At 38.1% G+C, this 24,623-nt stretch overlaps 1 protein-coding gene across 2 annotated transcripts in view; it reads left to right on the top strand.

Moving 5' to 3' along the window:
• The first annotated feature begins 4,187 nt into the window (after nucleotides 1-4,187).
• The window catches only part of FucT6 (alpha-(1,6)-fucosyltransferase), a 415,916-nt gene continuing 395,480 nt past the window's right edge, over nucleotides 4,188-24,623 (top strand). Inside the window, exon 1 of one of the 2 annotated variants that reach the window (XM_067155180.2) lies at nucleotides 4,188-4,325. In XM_067155180.2, the coding sequence (XP_067011281.2) occupies nucleotides 4,293-4,325 (33 nt within the window). In that variant the 5' untranslated portion in view covers nucleotides 4,188-4,292. Of the gene's footprint in view, nucleotides 4,326-20,939; nucleotides 21,131-24,623 lie in introns of those variants that run through there. The other variant, XM_067155183.2, reaches the window with a different exon arrangement.

Genomic DNA, 24,623 nt, shown 5'->3' with positions numbered 1-24,623 from the left:
GCCAGTTTACTGCGATAATATATCAGCTCATCTAAAAGATCCTTTTAGAGGAAACGCATTGTACTTCTTCATGGGTTTCCCAACCTAACAATCTCTAGGATGAAGCTAAAGCACTTTTCACTTTGTAATGTCTTGTGTTCACCAGCAGTTCAACTTTTGAGCATGAGCCCAGCATGTGTCCAAGAGTTTCATCTCACTGCAGTCTGGAAAACAGTACAGGGTTGTGCTGGACCATCAACCCATTATTGCATGAACCGCTGTAATGATGTTGCATGACATCTTCAGAGCATTTGTCCATTCAGAGCATGAAATCCCCTTATTTATACACAGAATATACTATTTTATTTCTGAAATATACCACATTGAATGTGGCTGTGGAACATGTTACGTTGGTGAAAAGAAATGTCTGATCTCTGCCCGACTTAATGAACATATCCAACACACCAAGAACCAAGACCCATATATTTCAACTGTAGTCAAGCATTCCTACAAAACAAGACACAAAATGATTATAATTTGTCATTTGACAGGACCAAGATTTTAACAGCTACCCTTTGGAATCTCGAAAGGAAAATCTGTGAGGCTATTGAAATTAAGAAACACCCAAACAATATTAATGTAGAAGAAGGATATAAAAGCAATTCTTGGATGCCTATCATACATAGATTGGGAGATGCAGACCACAACATAAACATGCAGGACGAACCTCAAGTTACGTAACAGTACGGGCAATTCCCACCACCTGGCTATGACATATAACATTCCAGAATTCTCACGAGACAGCCAGGGATTGACTTCTGAAGAGGTATTGCTGAGGAATCAGTATGGATCACTGCAGGTAGAACATCATAGAGAAGATAGAGTAGTGGTGGTGGTGGTGATTATTGTTTTAAGAGGAAGTACAACTGGTTACCCATCCTCTTCTAACACTAATCAGAAGGACAATGAAAAGGTGCAACACTTCAAAAAATGAAGGTATCGTCAAGTTGGAATTCAAGGGGACGAATTGGCACTGGGCTGAGTAGCTAAGGCAGTGGAGCCTTATGAGCCCAATTTGACAGGTTCGATTCTGGCTCAGTCCGGTGGTAGCCTATTTGAAAAGTCTCAAACACGTCACTGTCATGTCACAGGCATGTTAAAAAACTTCTATGGGCAGTAGCGGCGATTAGTGGGGAAGAACAGGGCAGTCGCCCCCCCCCCCCCCCACACATACACACACTTTTGTTGGAGAAAATATTACATTTTTATTCTATTTTAGCTGGCTGAAACTATGAATTATAGGAATTATTATAAAAAGCCATTTGTACAAGCCCTGTTGTCTTATTGGCTAATTCCTTTCTTTAATCATTAACAAAATAATTAGCGGAAATACGCACACAATGTCCTTCATCCTGCCTAACCGATTTGTATAGCGTCCCAGCAAGTGGTGAAGACTTTGTCTGTGCTATGAGGAAGGGTACCAGAGCTGTATTTTTTTTTTGCTAAGGTCATGGACACTGAGGTAGGATTCACCCCCTTGCCACATGTATTCGTCAGTCTGGCAGTCTCTTTAGTGTCGGTTGGTTTTTAATGTATAGTCAAATACTAAATTATTGTAATTGTATAATCACACCATATTTCTTTTTAATTATAATAAATGTGTGATATTGTTCCTTTAGTGGAAGTTTTATTGTATAGTATTGAATTAAAATGTCAAAAAAATTATTATTACCACACTTAAGTTGGTAAACTGTCAATTTTTAACTCTCTGCCGAAATTAGCTGAGAAAGCATAAGGAAACTTACCATTTTGGGCCCTTTTTTTTTTTTTTTTTTTTTAAGTTTTGATGTATATACCCCTCCTCCCCCCGTCCGCTATATTCCTCAAATGCAGGTACTGTTTGTTGTCTGTATATTTTTTTGCCCCTGCACTTTTAATTCTCAATCGCCGCTACTGATTATAGGACAAAATTGCGGTACCTCGGCGTCTACGAAAATTTAAAAAATGTAATTAGTGGGTCGTAAAACCATTATTATTATTATTATTATTATTATTATTATTATTATTATTATTATTATTAGAATCGGCTGTGGCTTTAATTAAGGTACAGCCCCAGCACATACCTAGTGTGAAAATCAGAAACCACGGAAAACTATCTTCATGGCTGCCTCTAGTGGGGTTCGAACCCATTATCTCCCGAATGCAAGCTCACAGCTGCGCACTGCTCAACCACGTCACTCGGTATTATTATTATTATTATTATTATTATTATTATTATTATTATTATTATTATTATTATTATTTCTCCTACGTTTCCGCCGTGGACCACGTTGGACAATCTCTGCGGTATTTTTAGCCTTCTCTGCCAGTACCTTTTCATCCTTTCTCCTATTTCCTTCGTCTGTTCTTCTCTCTAGGACCTCCCTTTTCTCATTAGAATTTCCCCAGTCTCCCGGAAACCGCGTAACTTTTTGACGAGTTGTCTAAATCGATTTCTGTTCGTTCGTTCGTAATCTGTTTACCCTCCAGGGTCGGTTTTTCCCTCGGACTTAGCGAGGGATTCCACCTCTACCGCCTCAAGGGCAGTGTCCTGGAGCTTCAGACTCTGGGTCGGGGGATACAACTGGGGAGGATGACCAATACCTCGCCCAGGCGGCCTCACCTGCTATGCTGAACAGGGGCCTTGTGGGGGGATGGGAAGTTTGGAAGGGATAGACAAGGAAGAGGGAAGGAAGCGGCCGTTAGGTACCATCCCGGCATTTGCCTGGAGGAGAAGTGGGAAACCACGGAAAACCACTTCCAGGATGGCTGAGGGGGGAATCGAACCCCCCTCTACTCAGTTGTCCTCCCGAGGCTGAGTGGAGCCCGTTCCAGCCCTCGTACCACTTTTCAAATTTCGTGGCAGAGCCGGGAATCGAACCCGGGCCTCTGGGGGTGGCAGCTAATCACACTAACCACTACACCACGGAGCCCGGACTATCGATTTCTGTCCGTGATATAATCTTCCGGAACCCCCAACCTCACTTCTCAAAACTATTTGAGCTCTGTCTTTCTCTTCTTAAAGAATTCAAAGACTCTCTTTCTCACAAATTCAACCACTCCTTCTGTTTTTGACACAATTCTTTGTTAGATTTGAGTCTCCTCCTTCATCATCATTTCATCCTCATCACGACGCGCAGGTCGCCTACTGGCGTCAAATAGAAAGACCTGCAACTGGCGAGCCGGACCCGTCCTGGGATATCCCGGCACTAAAAGCCATACGACATTATATTCCATTTTAAAGATTAGTCTTTCTCTCTCCCTGATATCTTCAAGCCAATCTCTTCCAAACATATCCAGTGTTTCTGCAGTATACAGGCACTCAGGTTTAACAACAGTGTCCAGATGGCTCAATTTAGCCCCATAAGATAGAATCATTTAGTGTAGGTGTTCCTCGTCAGCTGAAATGCCATTTCTATTTTTCTCGTCCGCTCCTTAATGGCATTCATTTCCGACCCATCCTATTATTATTATTATTATTATTATTATTATTATTATTATTATTATTATTATTATTATTATTATTATTATTATTATTATTATTATTATTATTATTATTAGGTCAAATTGGGGCGAATTAGAGTTTGGAATAATTTACCAACAGGTACCGTATGTTTGATAAATTTTCTATTTCTTTGAAATCATTTAAGAAAAGACTATGTAAACAACTTGTAGGGAATCTGCCACCTGGGCGACAGTCCTAAATGCACGTCAGATTGACAGTCCGGCTCCATGGCTAAATGGTTAGCGTGCTGGCCTTCGGTCACAGGAGTCCCGGGTTCGATTCCCGGCAGAGCTGGGAATTTTAACCATAATTGGTTAATTTCGCTGGCACGGGGGCTGGGTGTATGTGTCGTCTTCATCATCATTATTTCATCCTCATCACGACCCGCAGGTCGCCCACGGGAGTCAAATCAAAATACCTGCATCTGGCGAGCCGAACTTGTCCTCGGACACTCCCGGCACTAAAAGCCATACCGTACGCCATTTCATTTCTCAGATTGACAGATATGTATTTGGTATGATTCACGAAACTGACATCGACATTCACAAAATATTCAAAACAAACCTTTAACTTGCACCATTGCACTTCCGACCTCTGACTCAAGTAGGTCCCTCGAATGTCTGACCACTGCATTTCCGTAATAGGAGTTTGGTGAGCTGAGTCGGCAAGCTCCTCTAGTGAACTCGGGAGAAAGAACTGAGTTGTGGTGATACCGTAGTGTGAAGTGCGTGTGTGGCGTATCACGGAGAAGTGGGATCACTGCTTAAACATGGGAAATCCTCATCAAATTCACAAACAAATGGTATGTAGTTAATTGATTTTCAAGCTTCTGTAACAGTCAGTAAAAGAAGTAGAACATTTAATTTGACAAGAACCTTTTCAGATGAAAATAAATAACTGTAGGTTCACGTAATTTTTGGCAGTTCAGTAATGTATTTACTTATCAAGCGGTATGGGGTACGCCTCTGTTTTGTAGTGGTTAGTGTGATTAACTGTCAACCCCCGAGGTCTCGGTTCGATTCCCGGCTCTGCCACGAAATTTGAAAAGTACTACGAGGACTGGAACGGGATCCACTCAGCCTCGGGCGATCAAATGAGTAGAGGGGATTCGATATCCGCCTCAGCCATCCTCGAAGTGGTGTTTCGTAGTTTCCCACTTCTCCAGACAAATGCCGGGATTATCTCACTTAAGGCAACGCCGGCTTCCTTGCCTATCCCTTTCAATCTTCCTATCCCCCACAAGGCCCCCGCTCAGCTTAGCAGGTGAGACCACCCGGGGAAATGACTAGTCCTCCTGCCAGTTGTATCCCAGACCAAATGTCTCACGCTCCAGGATACTGCCCTTGAAACGGTAGAGGTGGGATCCCTCGCTGAGTCCCGCGGGAAAAACCAACCCTGAAGGGTAACCGGATTAAATAAATCATAAATCAAGCGGTATGAAAATAAAGGAGGTCACAGAACTAGTTGCAAATAGAGGATTATGGAGGCCTTTAGTTAATTCACAGAGGATTGCAGACTAATGTTGAAGAGCATAACAGTTTATCAACATTAATGGTGTGTGACCTCCGGTGAAGACTGGTGCAGGTCTTCGACTTGACACCTTACAGGAGACCTACTCGTCTGAGCTGAAGACGGCACACCCACCCAGCCCCCAAGCCATCGGAATTAACCAACGAAGGTTGAAATCCCCGACCCGGCCAGGAATCGAACGCGGCAGCCCTTGAACAAAGACCAGCACGCTAACCGTTTAGCCATAGAGCCGGGCGTAACACTCTGTAACAGTGATGTATTCGCTTACTTGTTTAAAATGTTTCCATGTTTTTTAAATAACTTGTCTATTGGCTTTCCTTAGATATAAATTATATCTATAGCTGAATATGTTCCGTATAGACATAAATACGTCAGCCTCGTTTTGGCAGATTTACTAGCACGTACCGTAAAAGAACTTATGCGGAACTAAATTCCAGCACTTCGGCGTCTCCGAAAACTGTAAAAGTAATTAATGGGACGCAAAGCCAATAACATTATTTATTACTATCTGGTGTACCCATGCTTCGCTACGGAATTCTACAATGTATACAGAATTCTAGATGAAGTGTACGTCATGAATAAGATTGTATTAAGTTGGATAATAACACAAGTATTTAAAAATTCTATTTTAGGCACCTTCACCTAAACTACCATTCCATCTGGCACGAATAAAGCTATTTATATTTTAGACTGTAATTCCTTATTCCCCGACTTCACGTACCGATTTTCATTAAATTCTGTTCACCCGTTTTCTCGTGGCTCACCACTAATGTGGTCTTGGCAACAAGCCGGTACGGTAAAAATATATAACACATACATGATCGGAAATTTAATTCTATATAATTTTATTTATGTAGTATTTATTGATAGGACTACTAATGACATAGATTTTTGAGAATTGAATTTTAGTCCTTTCCTTCACTCAGCGTGAAAAACATTTATAGCCTAGATTGTAGTGCCTTTTCCCCGACTTTACATACCGATTTTCATTCAGTTCTCTTCAGTCATTTCTTCTTGGTGCGTGTACATATATACAGACAGACAGACAGAAATGATGGAAAGTTAAAGAGATACAGAAATGCCATTATTTTTAAATTCTGAGCAATGTACAGAAAAAACTCTTATTTTATATATAGAGATTATTGTTCCGTATAGAGGAACGAAACATCTACTCGAATTATCATTGTAATTAAGTGTTTGTTCTTGATATAAAGAATAGACAAAACAATAATAAATGTATCGAAAGGTGGGAAATCTCTCAAGTACTTTTTTTTAATTTTTTTTTTTTATTTTTTACAATTTTGCTTTACATTGCACCAACACAGATAGGTCTTATGGCAAAAATGGTATAGGAAAGGGCTAGGAGTGCGAAGGAAGCGGCCGTGGCGTTAATTAAGGCAGGCCTACCATCTTCAGGGCTGCCGACAGTAGGTTTCGAACTCACTATCTTCCGGATGCAAGCTCAAAGCTGCGCGCCCCTAACTGCACGGCCAACTTCCTCGGAAAATTACAATTCATCTCACTTTGTTACTGATTCAGAAAATTTGTGGACCACATACTCACCGACAATGGGCCCTCACATTTACGAGTGAACAGAAGGTCACATTACTTACTCTTCTTGATTTTAGCAGTGCATTTGACACTGTTAACTTAGACATATTGCTAGCCAAATTAAAATCCCTTCACCTAAATCAGACTGCTTTACAACTCTTTAGCTCTTACCTCACAAACCGCAGACAACGAGTCCTTATAAAGAATAAGACTTCTCAATGGGCAATGAAATACGCAGGAGTACCCCAAGGCTCTGTACTTGGACCATTGCTTTTTATTTTATACCCAAACGACATAGCATCTCAACTGAAATATTGTCATTATCAAATATATGCGGATGACCTCCAAATATATTATCACACAAATTTGGGAGATATTCGTCTAGCAACTGATAGAATGAATGCTGACTTACATACAGACAGGATATGAAAGCTCGGTAAATAATCTAGGTGTTGTTATAACTGAAAACCTAAATTGGAATGAACATGTCACATGTATCTGTAACAGGGTATGTGCCTCACTCCATCCTCTGAAATACCACCATAACATTTTACCGTTAAATATGAAAGTCAGGCTTATAAAAATAGTTCTACCTTTATTCTACTATTGTGATGCTGTATTCATAGATGCAACGAAAGAACAAATTAGAAAAATACAAAGCACCATGAATTCCTGCATCAGATTTATATTTTCATTATGCTACGACACTCATGTCACACCTTATTACAAGAAACGTTTGCTCCTGAAATTTGAAGCATTCAGAAATCTTCATGGAGCCCTGTTAGTGTACAGATCACCAACTGAGAGAACTCCCCTGTACCTGTCATCAAACTTTACATACCTTTCCTCTTTTCACCAGCATAATACATGCTCTGTTACTACACTTGCCATTCCCTTTAGCAGGTCAGCTGCCTATAATCGCTAATTTATTGCAACGGGAAGTAGATTATGGAACTCTGTTCCAAATAACATACAAAGTAGTAACTCACTATAGTCTTTCAAGTCTCTTCCTACGGAAGGTATCTCTTAGATGCATAAGGCCACGGTGTGAATCTTGATGGGTGAATGGTGATGTATGGATGTATATATAATTTAGTTAATTTTTCTTTAAATTAATTTAAACTTATTATTTATTTATTTAGTCTGATCCAGGACACCCTAGATTTGCCATAAGACACAGAATAATACACAATAACAATTTTGAGGGAAGATAAAAAGATTAATGTTTAAAAAATGATAGGTTACAATTAACCATGTTAAATGGCATGAACTCCATATAAATGGTGACGAAGAATCGAAACGGAGTACTTGATGAGTGAGACGACTATCTCATCTTGTAGGCTTCTCGCTAGTTTGACAAATGATATGTTCATATTGGTATAATTATGATGTACTTATTTTGAATTTATGATACAAATTAGTTTCTTTTAAAATATTTAATATTATCTAAGATTTTTCTGTACAATGACGTGGTTAAGTGTAAGAGAGGACCATGAGTCCTAACTTCGCCACTATTAAAGACAATTAAATAAATAAATAAATAAATAAATAAATAAATAAATAATTTCTGTGTGCGTTCATGGTGAGAAGAGTGAATAGTAATTAGAGAGATCATTTTATTTTGCGTATGATTGTACAAGAACAGTAGTCCTATATCATGTGGCTCTCATGTATGTAAACATAAAGTGTTGCTTATCTAAAGAAAACATATTATATTGCTATCTACTGTACCTTATCAATAAGGTTTGTTGGTCCTACCTTGTATCTGGGATACACCAACAGCTGTGAACAAAAGTGAAGAGAGCACACTCCAGTGGGATATACTTCTAAATAATATCATTACATTCAGGTGTCTCCTGGGCAATGAACTAGAAATTTTCTGAGTCAAAAGCAGAAATTTTGTGTATCCTGAGATGTAACAAAAAAGGCTCTTTTCAGAGCTAACCCAATGAGTTATTTGTTTGTTTGTCCAACCCTTGTCCCGTTTCTCTACAGGGACAGGTATGAGGTGAGATGAATCTGTCGTGGGAGGTTTTTATGACCGGATATCCTTCCTGACGTCAACCTCATCAGAGGAGTTAATGAAATGAATAACGTGGTATGTGATAGTAGGGAGGGAGAGGGAGAAACCTGGTGCCAGCACATAGCCTACTCATGTTGATTAGCACCAAGGGGTCTGCTGAAACCTTAACGTCTCCATCCGAAGACGGCGGAAATGATGATGCAAATTTGCTTTACCCTAACATAATGGCAAGTATTGCTTATAGGGATATTTTGTATGTTTTTGAGGCTAAATTTATAGATTTTCCTTCTGTCAATAGGCTTCAAGTTAAGAGGACAATTGTCCAGCTCTTAAATGTTAATTCATTGAATCTTGTGTGTAAGGAATATGCCGATATTTTTTTTGACAAGTGTCTTAATGTGATGATGCAATGTTTTTAAATGAGAAACAAGACAAATCTAGCCATAAACGTTCAGGCAGGAATGCTAAAGCTAGAAAAGTAATGCATAAATGAAAGATCAAGCCCTTTCACAGCAGTCCATTTCACATCTTGATTATATGTCTAATGTCAGTCCTTAAATAATAACCTGTTAAATAATTCTTCATTCATTTATCCAGAATTTCTTTACCAAATTTGAAGTTAATATCTTAATAACACTTTCTTTCTACACGTATTTTATGTATCCATTTCCGTATATGCATTTCCATTGATATTTGAATTTAGCGCAAATTTCCAGGTCACGCCACTAGGAGCGCCACTTGCGAATTTTCTCCCATTTTAACAAGGCTAAATCCGGGAGTGTCGCGTATTGTCTCCACTGTATTTGTTAAAAGTTAACAAATGGCACAAATATTGTATATTGAATAGATGGACCTAATATAATTTAATTCTTTTAGAATTTCGTCTTAGATATTCAAAGTCAATGTAGAATCGGAATGAAGTTTATTACTTGTAATCTTTATTCAAGTGTAATGCTACTTTAGGAGAATACACATCATAAATACTTGACATGATTCGCCTGTTCCAGATCTGTATTCCTACCTGGCATTCAGTCCATCCTCTTTGTCTGGCCAGGAAAATTTCTGCTATGCTATTAGAGTAGACTGTTCGGCCAGCAATTCAACGCCAAGTGTCAGGCAGCAGGAGCTATTCTGATACAATGGGGATACCAATAGCTTCGGGTGGGAGAGTTAACCCAGGAGGGATTGAGGATCCACTTTGGAAGAAATGCCTCTGAAATTTACAGAAGATAGTGATCAACTTGAAGGTTAGAAAAAGAACAGTAGATAGGAGGAAGATGTATCTTCAGGTACCATCTGTACTCCAGAGGAGCGGCTACAAACAGCTTCTGTACCTGATGTTAGATGTGGCTGAGATATTACTTGTCATTCCATTCAGCAAGCATAGCGTTTTAATTGCTGAGTTCTGCTAAACTTACTCTGAAAGCATTGTATTCTCATACATTATTACACCAGGCAAGTAGAGCTGAGAACTTAGAATCTCACACTAGTCTGTGCGAGAAGCAATGACAATTTTGTGCTCTGGATACCCGCTGTTCCAGAATCTGAAACTCAAGATATCTTGGACCAAGTCATTTATGCCATGATCAAACTGAACAGAAGATATAGCATGCAGGTAATTCAATCATATGCATTTACGAGTAGTTCCAAACCAAAGGATGCAGAACAGTTTTATGAAGATCTCACAGCAGCTATACACTCCAAGAATACCAATTTAGTGGTGATGGGGATTTTAGCACCAAGATACGACGTGATAAAGATGCTGACCCTAGAACATTGGAAAACTTGGTCTATGCGAGAGAAATATAAATGACGAAAGATGCTCGATTACCTCTGAAGTGAAAACCTCTAGCACATTAATAATTTTTTCAAAAATAAACCCCAGAGAAAATGGATGTGGAGAAGCCCTGACAGTAGAATTAGAAATAATTTTAATTATGTGCTCACTACATGGAAAGATATGTTTAACCCAAGCCAATTTGACACAGGCAGTGACCACAGACTAATACAAGCTAAGATCTCTATCAACATGAAACTGGAAAGATGGAAGCTCATCCATAAGAAAGATAGAAGAGCTCAATTAGGAAAGAGATCAATACCAACAAATCATTAGCAGGGAAGTGGAGCCAGGTTAGCATCCATCTGGGTTGAAACCTGATAGAATGTTGACTTCACAAAGTGAAAGTTGCTTCTAAACTTCAAAGCTAATATAGAAATTTGAGAAACCACATCGGGGAAGACAAACTAGACTACCAATCAAAAGTTTTTTAGTCACCTCTCATTCTAAGGATTTAGTATTTACAGTACTCATAAATAGTTATTTAATGGAACTAAGGAATACTTTCTAAATTTTGATTTCACCTTGCTTTGATCACTACTATGCACACACTAGTCATCCTTTCTATCAAGTGTGCCGAAGTTTCTTTAGATATGTTCCTCCATTCCTTCTGCAAATGGCTTTATGGTGAATTTGCTTTTTTTTTTTTTTTTTTTTAATTTTAAAAATTTTAAAATGCTATTTGTTCAGTGTTTTGTCCCATGTGGATCTTTTGCGCCTACTGGCACCATATTGTATGAACCTGCGTGTAATTGGAATGGCGGTAGTGTGGAATGTTGTGTGTGAGTAGGGTTGCCAGATTTCCGGATGGCAAATAAGGAACACTTCCATTTCCTTGCCATATAGCGCTAAATTAAGCCACCATAGCCATGATTAAGAGAAAAGACCAGGGTTATATTAACAAGTAAATACCAGTAATAATATAACAGCGTCAGCATGAATTATGTAGGTACTTAATCTATTACAAACTAATAATGCATTAGTCATTACATTGAAATGAACATTTCACAAGTACTTGTCATTTGAAGAAGCAATGTCTAACAGTTTCTTGTTCAACAAAACTTTCTTGAGAAATTCCTTACAATTGTCATCATAGTTGAAGCACACAAGAAGTTCATTTTTTATTATATCTACTGAACATCTGTTTCTGTCATCTCTGCATTTTATTGCCATTACTGAAAATACTCTTTCAGTATATGCATTTGATGGAAATATACTTAAGACAAACTTAAGTACCATCAAAATGTTCTTTAGTTTTTCTGGGCCAATTAAACCACTGATATAAAAAATGAAGGAGACTACATGCCCGCTAGTGCCGCTAGAACACTGCCAGAGGCGCTGTTCTCAACTATGATGGCTGATGTTGCCATTAATGCTTTCACGGCCCATACTTATAGACATGATACTGTATAGGCTTTTGGGCTCACGCCGTGTCAAGAAAATAAGGTGAAATTCTTAACGTTTCGCAGAAAACTGTGCTCTGCATCCTCAGAAGAAATCTCGACTGACCACAAGAAAGGCTTCTTAAACAATGACACTTTGAAATTCGGATGTTATAATAGAAGTGGAAATGGTAGGTTCATTCGCCACCAGATGGCCCCGAGGGTGTGATACAACGCTAGCGTTCGAAGCGGAAGCTCACCGAACCATCACAATTAGACTAAGCAGTTCACATAACGTGTTTGCGTAACATATGACATGGGGAGGCGACAAGAAACGTACAAATATACGGGAAGCTCTGGAAATACGTAGAAACCCTAACAATTTCAACAGGGACAACGGCTATCAATTAAGTAATACCTGGTTGCCAGCCATTAAGAATTTACGTAGGTAGTTCCATTCCCCGTCCCTTCACTATTGTTATTTAGTCTCTGTGTTTTCCAAATTCGTACGTTCCTCGTTGCCAGATGTTTCATTCCAGGCTTGTGTCTATGTCATACACCTGTCTATGTCATATGTTACGCAAACACATTATGTGAACCACTTAGTCTGATTGTGATGGTTCGGTCAGATTCCGCTTTGAACGCTAGCGTTGTGCCGCGTCCTGGCGGCCATCTGGTGGCGAATGAACGTACCATTTCCACTTCTATTATAATGTCCAAATTTCAAAGTGTCATTGTTTAAGAAGCCTTTCTCGTGGTCAGTCGAGATTTCTTCTGAGGACGCAGAGCACAGTTTTCTGAGAAAGGTTAAGAATTTCACCTTATTTTCTTGACACGGCATAAGCCCAAAAGCCTATACAGTATCATGATGGCTGATCATTGGTCAGGTCATTGTACAGAATATTTTTATCATAACCGCACACTTTTTTGATACTGTACTATTGTCAAAACCATGATATTGAAAAAACGGAACATTGGGCATACGGTTTAAATGGTGCACCATACACGGACCAAAATGAGAGAAAAACGTATTGTTCCGGGCAAAACCATACATCTGGCAACCCTATGTGTGAGGAAAGGAAGATTAAGGATGTCACAAACACCCTGTCCCCAGTCCAGGGATATTAATAATTACAATTAAAAAACCCTGACCTGGCCGGGAATCGAACCCTGGGCCGCTGGGTGACAGGCGGACACGTTTCCCCCTACACCGCGAGGCCAGACATTAGTCAAGGGTCTCCTCTTGACAAATGATCCCAAAGAACTTCAGTCAGGTTGCATTTGGGGCTTTGAGGGGCCCATACCATACTTTTACAGTTTATTCTTTGTTTCTAATTGTGCAACATACTTCTTGCATAGTGAAGATGAATGTTTAGGATCACTATGATACTGGAGTATGAAACCCTTGCCGATTAAACACATCGCAGTTGGTTTTGCGTGGCATTGGAGAGTATTATGATACTGTTCGTTGTTCATAATTTTCTCAACTTTGACAATATCACTTGCCTTTTTTGCAGTCAAAGCAACCCCATACCATCCCCACATGTCCTTCAGTCTTGACTGTAGTGGACATGCACTGAGGTGCCATGCGTTCTCCTTTTACATGCTAAACAAACTTTGCAGTATTTCGTGCCAAACACCTTGAATTTCTATTCAACCGTAAATAACACAGACTGGTTGAATCACTTGTGTTCTCCATCCTCTCCTATGGTTCCAAGACCTGGACCCTCAAGGCAAGAGATAAGAGCTGGATTGACGCCTTTCAGATGTGGTGTTCAAGAAGGATCCTCTGTATAACTTGGATGGAAAAAAAAAGAACCAATGCATTTATCATACAAGAACTGAATACTCCCAAGCATCTCTCTTCTCGTGTCACAAGGAGAATCATACAGTTCTTTTAGCATATAGTAAGAAGGGATGATGAAAATTTGGAGAAGTGCATTGCAGAAGGTAGAAGACCATGAGGAAGGACATTGAATAGGTGGATTGATGAAGTCAAGCACACCACCAGCCTGAGTCTTCGGCAGGCTTTAAGAGAAGCTGAACACCGTCAAATTTCTCAATTTCTAAATGAAGTGTCTGTGTAACACAAAGTGGACATTGTGACCATGTTAAAACTATCACATGAGCTGTAGTGGAGAATATTGTGTGAAGTCAAATAGGGTCAAGACACTCAGCAATGAGTTACTCGACTTACGATAATGAACGGTTTAATTTTCAAGTTTTTAGGCTCAATTTAGCATTTTCCTCTTATAGATTGTCCTCACTAGGGGTTTATTAGCTGCAATACTGTTCATGTTCTTAAGATTTGTATCCTAAAGTCGTTTCTTTACTGTAGAAATACTTACATGTTCATCCCTCAATGATTAATACCTGATGTCAGCATGGACGCTGTAGTGAAGCGCTCATATTTGCTAGTCACTACAAGTATTTACAATCACTTTTTATGTTGCCTTAGGCCTTTCCTTGTGCTAATGATCCTTGTTACTCTGAGCAGACATATACTGTACCTCGTCATATACAGTTGAACAATCAAAAATTGACATATGAAAATTTATCGGGTACCATCGTTCTCAGGTGAGGTGATACAGCTATAACAAAATATGATGCAACTCGCTTATTGTAAAATGACACGTTCCTGAAGAAATGCAACTGTCTGCATATCAGAATAACATAAAAGAATATAATGAAATGAACAAGAAACTGCCATAATGGTAAATGAAGCTCGATGTGAAGCACTTCATGGTGTGTCAGCGTTAGTGTAGGGAAAAGGTCCTTGGTTATCAGTCAGGATATCCAGATTCAAATAGTTGTATCAGCAATGATATTTTTACTGGGCTCCGTTAGATACTTTGTTGTGAAACTGGACCATACTAACAGTATTGGCATTTCCACTCTGAATGCTTACACTGAGTGTATAGTTTATTATCGCTGGCCCCTCAAAGGACAGTTATAGAGGTGTAAATATGGTACGTACCATGCACTGTGGAGAATAGTCTTACAATATTAAGCATGCGAGTGCGAGTGCCATTCAACCATGTTGCCATTTACCTGCCTGTCAAGGTGAGAACCAAGGTTCAAATCCTACTCTATAAATTATTCTTTTCAACATTTAGAGTGTTGCATTAAACAAACATATGTGTATTTTTATCTAGCATTGAGCTTTTAATTATGTTAGTCCTGAAAAGGACTGTGTTAGAAATTACTTAATACCTCGTCCAGTATGCATCGACTTGAACAACTTGTCGGAGCTGGGCGTGGTATTGACACAGCAAGCTTCCTAAAGTATTCCTTCTATAATTCTGACCATACTGGCCTGTCTCCTTAGTTGACACTGTATAGTTCACCACATGTCTCTCCAGGGCCGCTGCATTTGAACATAAGAAGGGATCTACATTATCCCTGACAGGCTTAATCATTTCACTATCATCAGTTCACTACTAGAAATGTAAACAAAGTAAGGGCACATTATTTCTCCTTTCAACACTTCATGGACAGGGACTTGGAAATGCATCAAGAGACAAGTGATGTAGTTGTAAAGCTGAAGGAGAACGCAGTTTTAACATGTCATATACACATGCAAATACTGACCAAGAGTGCAATAATTCACATGTGATTTTCAAATTTGCAATTTTAATTGGAAGATTTTAGACACATTATGGATGTTAAATCATATTTGGAATTCCAAGGTCATAGTTTATAAATAATTTTAAGTAGATAGGAATTATATTATTTTAATAGGTTCAGAAATGCTAAGTGATTTTAAATTACGGGCTGAAGAAGAGAATTTACATCCTCAAAACATGTACACATGTACAATAAATAAACATTGTACACAAGAACCTTGTTTATCTGGATTAAGTGAGACCGGAACTGATCCGGGTTATCGAAAATCCGGATAATCGAGAAAAACTAAGAAAAAAATACAGTATATGTTATATAATCTAATAACATAACTTGTACAGTAATACTTTTTTCAATCGTACAAAAAAGTATAAGAACACTTTTCTTACATTTACGACTCTGTTTCATGCACTAAAATAATGTGTGAGTTTTTTTGTTTTACATTTGTGTAGCGTTTGTGCACAGCATGATCACAAAGATATTTTACTAACAACTTCATGAGTCATTGTTTCTTCTGATGGTGCGCCAGTTTCATTTTCGAATTCACCATCAGTGAATTAATAGTGCGTTGCATTCAGAAGAGCGTTGGTTCAAATTACACCTCGGCAGTTCTGGGAATGGTTTTCCACTGTTTTCCATTCTCAATTCCAGGCGAACACCGGGATGGTACCTTTCATAGACCATGGCCAAATTACTTCGAATTCCTGTCCTTAACTATCCTTGGCCGAAAAGACATTCAAGAAGAGACTACACCGTAAAGGAAATACTGCACAAGTAAAAATAAATTTTTTATTATTTTTGATCCAGATAAACCACAGATCCGGATTAACGAGGGCTGGATAAACGAGGTTCTTGTGTACTTGCTAAGTATGACAAGACGGATCTAAAGAAAAAGCATATTGGTTGAAAGTATTCCTTGTCGATGGCGAATTACTCCTATGTGTCCAACATAATGCCCAACAAAGCATCATGCAAACACTGCGGAGGGTGAGGCTAGTGTTTCTTTGTATGGCGTTTCCACCTTACCCATGCGTGTTCAATGGGGTTCAAGCATGGAGCTCGAGGGACCCAACTGAGCACTTCAATGGAACTACTCAAAAAGCAACAGCAACTAGCAAGTGGGCCTCCACAACTATACCTAACATAGAATCATTGTGTTTCACATTTGCTTGAATGGTGCAAACAGTTTTAGTGACCTATTTTACTATGACATTCATTTAGAATAACAGAAGGATTAGAATGTGAATTTACTATTTAACATTTTAACAGCAGTGAATTACTCTTTTAGTTATTTATAATATGATGTATCAGCTGAAGATGATCTATATACATCAAAACAATACAATGTAATCAATACTGATCTGCATTTAGGGCAGCCGCCCAGGTGGCAGATTCCCTATCTGTTGTTTTCCCAGCCCTTTCTTAAATGATTTCAATGACATTGGAAATGTATTGAACATCTCCCTTGGTAAGTTATTCCACTCCCTAATTCCCCTTCCTATAAATGAATATTTGCCCCAATTTGTCCTCTTATATTCCAACTTCATCTTCATATTGTGATCTTTCCTACTTTTAAAGACACTGTTCCAACTTATTCGTCTACTAATGTCATTCCACACCATTTCTCCGCTGACAGCTCGTAACATACCACTCAGTCGAGCAGCTCGTCTCCTTTCTCCCAGTTCTTCCCAGCCCAAACTTTGCAACATTTTTGTAACGCTACTCTTTTGTCGGAAATCGCCCAGAACAAATCGAGCTGCTTTTCTTTGGATTTTTTCCAGTTCTTGAATCAGGTAATCCTGGTAAGGGCCCCATACACTGGAACCATACTCTAGTTGGGGTCTTACCAGAGACTTATAAGCCCTCTCCTTTAGGTCCTCATTACAACCCCTAAACACCCTTATAACCACGTGCAGAGATCTGTATCCTTTGTTTACAATCCCAATTGTGTGATTACCCCAATGAAGATATTTCCTCATATTAACAACCAAATACTTACAATGATCCCCAAAAGGAACCTTCACCCCATCAACGCAGTAACTAAAACTCGGAGAACTTTTCCTATTTGTGAAACTCACAACCAGACTTTTAACCCCGTTTATCAACATACCATTGCCTGCTGTCCATCTCACAACATTATCGAGGTCATTTTGCAGTTGCTCACAATCTTGTAACTTATTTATTACTCTATAGAGAATATCATCATCTGCAAAAAGCCTTACCTCCGATTCCTCTCCTTTACTCATATCATCTATATATATAAGAAAACATAAAGGTCCAATAATACTGCCTTGAGGAATTCCCCTCTTAATATTACAGGGTCAGATAAAGCTTTGCCTACTCTAATTCTCTGAGATCTATTTTCTAGAAATTTAGCAACCCATTCAGTCACTCTCTTGTCTAGTCCAATTGCACTTGTTTTTACCAGTATTCTCCCATGATCCACCCTATCAAATGCTTTAGACAGGTCAATCGCGATACAGTCCATTTGACCTCCAGAATCCAAAATATCTGCTATATCTTGCTGGAATCCTACAAGTTGAGCTTCAGTGGAATAACCTTTCCTAAAACCGAATTGCCTTCTATCGAACCAGTTATTAATTTTGCAAACATGTCTAATATAATCAGAAAAAAGAAACTAGTCCTGTGATATATTTTTAGACTTGTATTGATAAGGAGGATTTTATAAATATTTTCATTTGTAAAGTGATAACCATCAATACGGAATGAGATTTATAACTTGCAATATTTTTAGAACATAAATATACATATTTATCATTATACCAGTACACAGACTACAGACAAAAATCAACGAGCAGAGAATAGGAAGAGTGATTCCAGAAGCAGAAAGAAAATTACGTTCAGAAAGGATGAAACAGTATTGAGCTGACAAAAAGGAGAAAAACCTCCAAAAACCTGACTAAGTAGTCCTATGTAGGCTAAAGTTAAAATAAAATAAATAAATTCCAGTACACAGTATTGATTAGGTGGAAACATCCAACTTCTATATTTCTGAACTTTTGATTGTTCATCTGTACTCTTCCCAAGAACATTATGTTCTTGCTTTGCTATTGCATGCATACTTATGATTTGGTGTGTTTAAGTTAACTATTGCAGCATGTTTTTCTGTTGAAAGTTCCCTTCTTTTGCCTTTTTTATCACCTACATTGTACACAAAACAGTGTCTGCCTTTTGCGTACTTGTGAAGCACTAAACTGCTTTTAGCTACCGATACCTACTCATTCAGTTTATGTAAATGACATTTGATGTATTACAGATGTATTCTGTGTTCAAAAACAAATTTAGGGTAAGTGTTCCTACAAGGTCATCAAGGCTTCATCTTAAAAATATACATCTTTCATCAAACAAAGGCAGACTAATGTAGTGTATTAGTGTTTCTATGGATTTCCACCTTAAGTAATCTTACTGTGTATTGGACCGAGCTCGATAGCTGCAGTCGCTTATGTACGGCCAGTATCCAGTATTCGGGAGATAGGTGGTTCGAACCCCTCTGTCGGCAGCCCTGAAGGTGTTTTCCGTGGTTTGCCATTTTCACACCGGGCAAATGCTGGGGCTGTACCTTAATTAAGGTCACGGCCGATTCCTTCCCAGTCGTAGCCCTTTCCTGTCCCATCGTCGCCATAAGACCTATCTGTGTCGGTGCGACGGTAAGCCAATAGCAAAAAAAAAACTGTGCATTGGATTTTATACTACCTGTTATGTTTGAAGCCAGCCCCGTGGTGTAGGGGTAGCATGCCTGCCTCTTACCCGGAGGCCCCGGGTTCGATTCCCAGTCAGGTCAGGAATTTTTACCTGGATCTGAGGACTGGCTTGAGGTCCATTCAGCCTACGTGATTAGAATTGAGGAGCTATCTGATGGTGTCCCCGTCTAGAAAGCCAAGAATAACGACCGAGAGGATTTGTCGTGCTGACCACATGACACCTCGTAATCTGCAGGCCTTCGGGCTGAGCAGCGGTCGCTTGGTAGGCCAAGGCCCTTCAAGGGCTGTAGTGCCATGGAGTTTGTTTGTTTGTTTTTTGTTATGTTTGAAACCCAAGGGTGTTCAAAAACTCTTGCAACGTTGTCTATTGAAGAAAAAAATTGATGAAATTCCTGAGTTCAACCAGCAGGTAATAGAAAGCATGTGTGATAAAACCCAACATATGGAATTTTATACTCTCTGTTGGCATAGTTAGTGGGATGTAAAAATTATTATTATTATTATTATTATTATTATTATTATTATTATTATTATTATTATTATTATTATTCAAATATTCTAGAACAAATGACAAAGTACTGGTAAGAGTTTGTTAATGTACTTACTTATAATATATTTAAATATTTAAATCTAAGTCACTGACAGCACCCCACATTTATAGCCCACCAGGTGCAACTAATGCAATCATAATTGTAAAATGAGTATCTCGGTACCTTATGCAATTTATTTGAATTTCAGAAAAAGTTAATACTATATTCCAATTTTAATGGAATGATATTCACTCAGACTGGTTTTGAAATGTTATTCTTAACTGTAGTAAATGTCACTAGTCTTTTTCTTCTTCTACTTCTCAATTAGAAAACTAAAGATATGAGATTAAAATGATTTGCCAAATAATGAATACTTTTTGCAAAGCACACTTAAGTTATTAATACCAATAAACCTCAAGGGTAGGAAATAATTATGACAATTTACTGAATGGCTTATACAGCAGAACACTGGCCTTCTGAGGCTAAATAGGTGGGTTCGATACTGGTTTAGACCGTGGTATTTGAAGGTCCTCAAATATGTCAACCTCGTGTGGGTACATTTACTGGCAGATAACAAGAACTTTTGTGGGACAAAATTCCGGCACCTCGACGTCTCTGAAGGCCTCCAAAGTAGTCATCATATATTAGGTCGTGAAATGAATGTTACCGGGGTAAATCAAAATGTTGAGGCGCTGGCCTTTTGACTCCAATGTTACAGGTTCAATCCTGACTCCAGTGGTATTTGAAGGTGCTCAAAGACGTCAACCTCGTGTCGGTAGATTTACTGGCACGTAAAAGAACTCCCGTGGGACTAAATTCCGGCACCTCGACGTCTCCGAAAACCGTAATAACAGTTAGCGGGAGGTTAAGCCAATAATAATAATAATAATAAAAAGGGTCGTAATAACCGAGTGGCATCAACACGCACTTCTCACTATTTTGGCCACGGTTCGAATCCCGGCCAATGCAAATGGGAATTTTTTACATGAAAAGTCACAGTCCTATGGTTCGTCTATTGCCTATTGCATCAGTCACGTCAAACTACAAGATTGTAAATAACTAAAGTAAACATCGGATTGGTATAACAGAATCGGCAAATGTAAGCTTAAACGCGAATTTTAGGGAATTTTCTGCGTGCTGTGGTCAGCCTGCTGCAATACAAATGTCGGCTGCCGTAGAGAAGCGCAGCGCAACGCAGCTCCCAGATGTTAGGTGATGTTAGTCTGTCCAGGGCAGTCGTGCGGGTGTTAGTGTCGCCCTTGAACAAGTTGTGTGTGCGTTGGTTATTCTGCGGCTTCTTTCGTTGTTTATATAAACAAGAGCATGAACACTTACCAGTGAGTTTTTCATGAATGAAACTTTGTCGAGTGTCGTTGACCTGTTTCTTCAACATGACATCTAGATCAAGGTAAATAGAGATTGCCTGACCCCTATCATAACATCCTTATTAGTGATGAAAATAATTGAAATGTCGAAAGTGTTACGATGTAGTGTATATAGTGGGCGTGTCGTGTAGTGTGCCTGATTTTGTTTAGTAATATGTCTAGGCCTACAGGTGGTTGAGAGGAGAATTAAATCATTCTTTTAGAGAAGACAGATTGATTTATTTTAGGTTATAGGCCAGGCCAGCTGTTCGTTTTTCGAATGGAACGCTTTAATGGTTTAACTGTCGTTTAGCGAATTTTACACTTTTATCGATGTATGCATACATTATAATTTATTGTAATTAGTTAATATAAGAGTAAATAGGCACACATCACCTTTTAGCCAGCTGAACGTCCTTGATTCCTGTTTTGACAGGTTTGTTTACAACATAATGTTTTCGAGTTGATTGTGCAAAACTCCTCATTTGGCTAATACCAAGCGTGGCACTATAAAATAAATATATACATTTTTTACATGCTGGAAATTCATTAAAATATGGAAGTATTATTTTAGAACTCGTCTCCATCCACATTTTTCAATAAATCGTGGAAGTGCATTTGGTTGACATTATCTCAAACAAGAAAGAGCGCTAGTTAATAGTGCTGTTATAAAAAAAAAAAAAAAAAAAAAAATCCAAATTTGACTTCGGTTTCATAATGACAGTAGCTGTCAGTTGTGGGCTCATTTTAAAATTATATTGCTAAAAATACTTTTGCTCTGCGTTCCTGAAGAGGTTTATTTGCTGATAAAATGAAACAATCCATTCATAAAATAAAGAATTAAATTACTTATATGAACTTAATTTTATTAGATGAATCATTTTTAATGTTAAAATTATAATAACAACAACAAAATTAAGTTCCCAGTAAGAAACAACAATTTAATTACACTGAGAATGCCATGTCAACAACAGCATTTTAAAAACTATAATAGTTTCAGTTTTTTGTTAATAATCAGTAGTTGTAGATACATATAGTGCCATAGCTTTCTTAAAGTTAATATTATTATAGTTCAGTCTGTAAACAGTAGGTACAAATCTATTTACACAAAGCATTTAAACATGTTCATTAAAATAAATATAATTTAATACTGAATAATTTTAAAATTGTTTTGGCTGTATATTTTTGTTATGTTAGGTAATAAGTAGTTCATTTCACTAAATATACATGGTAAAAGATACTTGTACAAACAGAGAGGTAGTAAAAGAAAACCCTTTCCTTCCCTTTTTGTTGATGAACAGAAGAAGCAAATAAGGTTATATGATTTTTGCTGATTTATCAAGGTTAATGTTCAGTACATTTCAAAGTTCTTTGAAATAATTCAAGAAAAGACTAGGTAAACAATAATTGATGGGGGATCTGCAACTTGAGCAACGATGCAAATCAGTGATGATTGATTGATAGTTAACAAAATTTAGATCGGTTATTGACCTCTGATTAGTTGAAAGCTATGCTTTTCAGTTTGATTTGTCAACAGTGAGAATGTAAAAAAGTTTTTTAGTTGATTAAATACTGTAACATAATAAAAAGTTAAGATATAACAACTGAAATAAATGTTCAACGAACGGTGTTCAATCGGGTTGAACACTTTTTCATATTTTCTGTAATATTGAAATAGTGTCTTAGTAAATATTACCTTATAGACTGTTGTTTTTGCTTTTGATTCAGAATGATTGGAAATAATAATCAAAAGTAAGAAAGGTCCCCCTATTCAATACACTTACGGTAATCTGTTGTGTCTATACTTTATTCATTGAGGGATTAGTTTCGACCTCTTTTACATATTAGGTCATCCTCAGCCATAGATGCCAAAATAGGAATGATATCAAGTATAACAATTATTATCATGGAAATTGAAACCAATTAACATGTCCATAAGCACATTGAGTCTTACACAAGGTAACAATTTGTTGCACAAGCCCCATTTAGGCTAGTTTTTGTAATTGTCAATTGATCAAGCTTCATTTAGGCATTAGTCTATAATTTATTGACTACAGCCATCTGTACCATTCTGTCTTGTGCTACCCTTACCAAGCAAGTTAAGGCATGTGCAGCTACTATGAGCTTGCATTCGGGAGATGGTGGCCTTGAGCTCCACTGTCAGTAGCCCTGAAGATGGTTTCCTGTGGTTTCCCATTTTCACACCAGACAAATACTAGGCCTGTACCTTAATTAAGGCCATGCCTGCCTCCTTTCCACTCCTAGCCGTTTCTTATCCTATTGTCGCCATAAGACCTATCTGTGTCGGTACGATGTAAAGCAACTTGTAAATTATTGTGCTACCCTTCACAGGTATTGGAGTTTACATTTACTCTAACTGTTTGCCATAAGCTTTGTATGTCATGGCATCTTCCTTGTGCTCGTGCTATCTAGACTTGTTCAATATCTGTCTTATCTGTTTATCTTTACTACTGTGCAATGTTTGTCAAAATGTTTTCCTTTTATCACTTAAAAAAAATTATCTGGCTGAAAGGATGCAGAATACTCTAACAAATGTATACAGTATTAGCCTACAGGGCTTGATTAGTTATCTGAGAAATATTTTATTCAGTTACAATTACAAATTAAAATCTCAACAAGTAAAACTTAATCAGTAAAATTTAAACTGCTTTACAGGATGCTAGTCTTAAGGAAATAACTGATATTTTTTTTTTTTTTTTTCATATAGCACTGAAATACAAAAGGTTTTTTTTTTTTGCCTTACAATCATTTATTTTTCCCCATTTCTGCTTCCGTGCAATTTATATCAATTATTAGAAAGTAACTATTGCTAGATTGTAACAATTACAATTTTATTTCAAGAAGTAAATTACAAGTAGAAATTACATTTTGTAAAAAGTAACAATTACAAGTAAAAATTACTATGAATATAATTGCTACAAGTAATTTGATTACTTTTATTTAATTATTTTTCTTTGCATTTAGGCCATCTGTGGACCACGGGGCTTGTGTTCTAGCTGTGTTTTTGTCGTCGTCTGCCCCTTTTAGTGTACTGGATTGTATTCTTAGTGGCCTCTTGAGTCTTCCTGTTGGCCCAGTATTCCTTCGTTTTATCGCTGAATTCTTTCCTGCGCTCCTCTGACCACTTCTCGGCTCTTTGCGGCTAGCTGATGTAAGGGATGTTAGGAAAGGTTTAGTTTTGACCATTAAATGGTATGCATTCCTGTCAGTAATAGCGGCTTGATTAATATTAAGCTCTGCAAGATCTTTGTCCACTTGTTTGGTCCAGGAAAATCCAGTAGCACTGCCTTTGTTAGCAACCTTGAAGATCTTGTGGGATAATCTATTAGGATCCATTCTGTATAGGTGTCCATAGAAAGTCAGTCGTTTTCTTCTGATGGCATCTATGAGGTTTTCTTGTTGCTGGTAGAGCTCATTGTTGGATTTGTACCATCGCCTTCCATCTGGTAGGGTTCTTCGCCCTATTATTCTTCTCAGGAATTTCCGTTCTTGCACTTCCAGGGCTCTCAGTTGGGT

The sequence above is a fragment of the Anabrus simplex genome, chromosome 11 (genome assembly GCF_040414725.1).
Source record: "Anabrus simplex isolate iqAnaSimp1 chromosome 11, ASM4041472v1, whole genome shotgun sequence".
Lineage (NCBI taxonomy): Eukaryota > Metazoa > Arthropoda > Insecta > Orthoptera > Tettigoniidae > Anabrus > Anabrus simplex.
The sequence above is the reverse complement of the archived record's forward strand: the minus strand, read 5'-3'. Positions and strand labels throughout refer to the sequence as shown.